This window comes from Oncorhynchus masou, chromosome 21 (assembly GCF_036934945.1).
Source record: "Oncorhynchus masou masou isolate Uvic2021 chromosome 21, UVic_Omas_1.1, whole genome shotgun sequence".
Lineage (NCBI taxonomy): Eukaryota > Metazoa > Chordata > Actinopteri > Salmoniformes > Salmonidae > Oncorhynchus > Oncorhynchus masou.
The window spans coordinates 45,427,927-45,433,483 of record NC_088232.1 but is presented as its reverse complement, the minus strand read 5'-3'; the positions used below and the strand labels follow the sequence as shown (position 1 = coordinate 45,433,483).

Below are 5,557 nucleotides of genomic sequence, written 5' to 3'. Positions count from 1 at the left end.
AAATGCTGTACTGTTTCTAGAGTGAACCTGCATAGTAATTGGAATGTGCTAATTTACAGGCAGGTAGGTTCCTAAGGTCTTAATTAGTTTTTTAAATATTTGTGTATACACATATGTACTTGACTCAAACCTCTTCATATCCCTGATAGATGTTACACTGAGTAAACAAAACATTAAGGACACCTGCTCTTTCCATGACATAGACTGACCAGGTGAATCCAGGTGAAAGCTATGATCCCTTATTGATGTCACTTGTTAAATCCACTTCAATAAGTGTAGATGAATGGGAGGAGGCAGGTTAAACTCAATATTAAGTGTCCTTTAATGTTTGGTACACTCAGTGTATATTACCTTAGATATGGTGCTCTTCGGAACCTGCCTGTTCTCTCAGAGGTCCTCTTCCGTGGTATGTAACAGATCTCTAGGAGCTGGGACTGGGAGGCAGCTGTAGACCTGGCTGTGTAGGGACTGGACTGGAATGGTGATGGTATGATGTTGGAATTTCTCATCTTCTCCAAGTTGTGACTTGAAGGGGTAGCCCTTAAAATGTCTTGAAAGTGATTTGATATTGTAAAACAGGCCCCAGGTGCTGCCCAGCTGGTATTGGAGTGAGCCCATCTCAGAGATTTGAACCCTATGAGCAAAGCTTTGATTGGAAAATAATGCAAGCAAAGAGCTCCTTTTTGGTCATCAGTGGCACTGAGTTATGTTAGAACTTGAGATAAGAATGTCACATTGAATGGCAGTTCATTGTCAACCCATGTTCAGGCAATGTGTTTGTCAGTGATGACTGATTTGAATATGCCAATGAATGATTTACATGAAATGTAATGGGTAAGTAATACACTGTATTAAAATGTCTTTCTCCCTCAACTAAAGTCTGTCAGAATAACACAGATGACAGTTTATTAGTTGATTACTTACTCAGGCCTTAACTTCATGTACAGTTTCTGTTTCAGTGCCTTCAGGATTCAAGGGGGTGAGAAAGCACAACTTAACTTTTGCAATGCAAGTAGTTCATCATTTTACACCCCCTCACATTCACACCACATGGTTAAATCAATTACCTAATACGGAAAGTTCTCACTTTCAAGGTGTTGCTGATGATCCATTTCTCGTTCTTAGTTTTTCTTAATTGTCCATAATGTGTATTGAAATGAATTAGTATGATTAACAAGTAGCAAGTGGTTATTTTTGTCATTCCCACTTTCACTTTGAAAGATTTAAGGAGTGCAGCACTCTGGCAATTAAAAGTCCCTTTACTTACAGGGGTGCAGAACTCTGCAATGAAAAGTCTTACGGTATCCAACTTTTACAATTAGCATTATCACTTAAACTCGCTAATTTGTTTAATTTAACATGTATCTGTTATTTTTACCACCTCCTATAACACATTAGATTCAGAGCAGTGAGCTGTAAGAAATGCATATAATATCAATAGGATATTACTAACACTTTTTGTTGTTCAACAGTATAATGCCATCATCTGGACAAATTGATGGTGTTGAATTTTGCTTTTTTTATCTAACAGGATTCAATGTTCTATTAATCTCAGTTATTTTCTTAACCTCACTGGTCTATAGGTAAATGTTAGGATGGCTGCGTTTACACAGGCAGATAAATTCTGATCTTTTTTACTGAAAAATATCTGATGTGAAAAGATCTGATGTGATCGGTCAAACGACCAATCAGTGGAAAAAAATATCAGAATTGGGCTGCCTGTCTAAACGCAGCTGATGTTATCTAAATCAGTAAATACTTTTTATGTTTTTCTGTCTTTCTCGGATATTTTTGGGCTTTAATTCAAGGGACATGTAGCCTTCCAAGGTGAATGCTATAGATCCGTTTGCCAAGAGAGGGAACTAGAGTTCCATCATCTACAACACAGACAACATGCCGACCACCACCCCGCCCCCAGCCAACCTCCCAGGACACAGACAACATGCCGCCCACCACCCCACCCCCAGCCAACCTCCCAGGACACAGACAACATGCCGCCCACCACCCCGCCCCCAGCCAACCTCCCAGGACACAGACAACATGCCGACCACCACCCCGCCCCTAGTCAACCTCCCAGGACACAGACAACATGCCGCCCACCACCCCGCCCCCAGCCAACCTCCCAGGACACAGACAACATGCCGCCCACCACCCCACCCCCAGCCAACCTCGCAAGACACAGACAACATGCCGACCACCACCGCCCCTAGTCAACCTCCCAGGACACAGACAACATGCCGACCACCACCCCGCCCCCAGCCAACCTCCCAGGACACAGACAACATGCCGCCCACCACCCCACCCCCAGCCAACCTCGCAGGACACAGACAACATGCCGACCACCACCGCCCCTAGTCAACCTCCCAGGACACAGACAACATGCCGACCACCACCCCGCCCCCAGCCAACCTCCCAGGACACAGACAACATGCCGCCCACCACCCCACCCCCAGCCAACCTCCCAGGACACAGACAACATGCCGACCACCACCCCGCCCCTAGTCAACCTCCCAGGACACAGACAACACCACCATAGCCAACCTCCCAGGACACAGACAACATGCCGACCACCCCCCCCCCAGCCAACCTCCCAGGACACAGACAACATGCCGACCACCACCCCGCCCCCAGTCAACCTCCCAGGACACAGACAACATGCCGCCCACCACCACCCCCCACCCCCAGACCAACCTGCCGACCCCAGGACAGGACACAGACAACATGCCGCCCACCACCCCGCCCCCAGCCAACCTCCCAGGACACAGACAACATGCCGACCACCACCCCGCCCCCAGCCAACCTCCCAGGACACAGACAACATGCCGCCCACCACCCCGCCCCCAGCCAACCTCCCAGGACAACATGCCGCCCACCACCCCGCCCCCAGACAACAGCCCTCCCAGGACACAGACAACATGCCGACCACCACCCCGCCCCTAGCCAACCTCCCAGGACACAGACAACATGCCGACCACCACCCCGCCCCTAGCCAACCTCCCAGGACACAGACAACATGCCGCCCACCACCCCACCCCCAGTCAACCTCCCAGGACACAGACAACATGCCGCCCACCACCCCGACCACCACCCCCCCTAGTCAACCTCCCAGGACACAGACAACATGCCGACCACCACCCCGCCCCCAGTCAACCTCCCAGGACACAGACAACATGCCGACCACCACCCCGCCCCCCAGCCAACCTCCCAGGACACAGACAACATGCCGACCACCACCCCGCCCACCACCCCGCCCCCCAGCCAACCTCCCAGGACACAGACAACATGCCGCCCACCACCCCGCCCCCAGCCAACCTCCCAGGACACAGACAACATGCCGCCCACCACCCCAGCCAACCTCCCAGGACCCCAGCCAACCTCCCAGGACACAGACAACATGCCGCCAACCTCCCACCACCCCGCCCCCAGCCAACCTCCCAGGACACAGACAACATGCCGCCCACCACCCCGCCCCCAGCCAACCTCCCAGGACACAGACAACATGCCGCCCACCACCCCGCCCCTAGTCAACCTCCCAGGACACAGACAACATGCCGCCCACCACCCCGCCCCCAGTCAACCTCCCAGGACACAGACAACATGCCGCCCACCACCCCGCCCCCAGTCAACCTCCCAGGACACAGACAACATGCCGACCACCACCCCGCCCCTAGTCAACCTCCCAGGACACAGACAACATGCCGCCCACCACCCCGCCCCCAGTCAACCTCCCAGGACACAGACAACATGCCGCCCACCACAGACCCGACCACCACCCCCCCCAGTCAACCTCCCAGGACACAGACAACATGCCGACCACCACCCCACCCCTAGTCAACCTCCCAGGACACAGACAACATGCCGACCACCACCCCGCCTCCCAGAACGCTGTTCCACAGTAACACACATTATGTGGCTGAGAATCGGAATACAGAGCTAACCTAACCTGTGCCTAACCTGAGCTAACCTAACCTGTGCCTAACCTGAGCTAACCTAACCTGTGCCTAACCTGAGCTAACCTAACCTGTGCCTAACCTGAGCTAACCTAACCTGTGCTTCAGGTGAACGACTCATAGCAAACTGGCTTATTTAGGAGCGTCTAACATTCAGCGTTTCATATTGACAAGCAACGTATAGAGCTGATAATGATTTCTCATTCTGCGTGGCAAGAGCTATCTTTGACAGCATACTGAGAAACATTTCGCAACGCTTCAACGTTCCTGAACCATATACCCATATATTGCTCGGTATCCACAGCCAACACACTGGAGGCATACAGGCCGCTTTGATGCGTTGACAGGGGCTGTTTGTTTCCCACACATAGATGAATGGAGCAAACACATGTTGCCATTGGGGATTCCACCTAAAGGTGAAAGGTTAATAATGAGAACGGTGATGTGACTCAAGCTGTGACCAGAGGCCATTGTGCATCACTAAGTGATTAGTTGACATGTTGTGATCAGTTGACATCAGTTTTCTCCCAGCATGCTACAGTGCTGCTCTTTGTCCACACCACCAATGACACCTATTAACTTCCTGTGGTTTGACGTGGCCTTGGTCCTCCCGCGTTGTGTGACATTAGCAGAAGAAAAAAAGGCTCTTTGGCCTCCGACTGACAAAGGATGCACTTATTTGAGGTTTTACAAACGTCTTCTTGCGGCCTTGACAAGATATTCGGCACGTCACACCATTCATTCAATTCTGGGATTTATGTATAAATTAAGATAAATGCTCCTGTGCTACAAGACTGTTATTAACTAGTAATTCAATTGAATATTCTGACAGAGAAACACGAATGTATGTTTTACTACCATAAACTTCCAGTTACCAGTCCAAGTACTGATTGGATTGATCGGGGGGAAGGTAGTGGTGAGTGTTGGGCCATTAACTGAAAAGTTACTGGTTGGAATCCACGAGCCAACAAGGCTCTCTCAATGTCCCCTTGAGCAAGGCACTTAAGACTAATTGCTCCTGTAAGTCACTATGGATAAGAGCTTCTGCTAAATGACTAAATTGTAAACTTGCTTTTGTGTTGCACCAAAATCACCTCATATCAACCTCATACCGAGCATCTAGCCTTTCCAGTTCATGTTAAAATACCAGAGGTAGTGCATTCATGACCTACAGTAGATGTTGTGTAACAACTCAATAGTGCTGATATGTCTACTCTTCATGGGGTTGTTCCAACCCATGGGGCTCCACCCTCCACCTCTCCCTCTGAGGACCGCCTGCAGTCATTCACCTTCTCAACTGCTCTGTCTCTCTCGCTATGACATATCTGCTGCTGCTGGCCTCTGTGGAGATGTTGTTCTCTGATGCAGGTGAAAAAATAGCTGTTTCTCTGTATCTGTTCTGACACCCTCAGACCTGAGCAGGCTCGAGGAATTTGTTGGTAGTGAATGCAGGCGACTGCAGATGCACAAACATGTTTGAAATGTGTATCGGAGAGTCAATCAGCAAACACTCATATCTTATGGCTTAGATCGTTTCAAGGGAAGATTGATTATATGTAGGACAAGAATGTAGGACAAGAGAAGGCATGTGGGATAAGGCAGATGTT

At 50.0% G+C, this 5,557-nt stretch overlaps 1 protein-coding gene across 1 annotated transcript; it reads left to right on the top strand.

Annotated features, from left to right (window-relative positions):
• The first annotated feature begins 2,234 nt into the window (after window positions 1–2,234).
• Window positions 2,235–3,831, top strand: LOC135507515 (uncharacterized). The gene is made up of 2 exons (XM_064927025.1): window positions 2,235–3,096; window positions 3,197–3,831. Exons 1-2 carry the CDS (start codon window positions 2,235–2,237, stop codon window positions 3,829–3,831), a joined length of 1,497 nt encoding a protein of 498 aa, XP_064783097.1.
• Window positions 3,832–5,557: the final 1,726 nt, after the last annotated feature.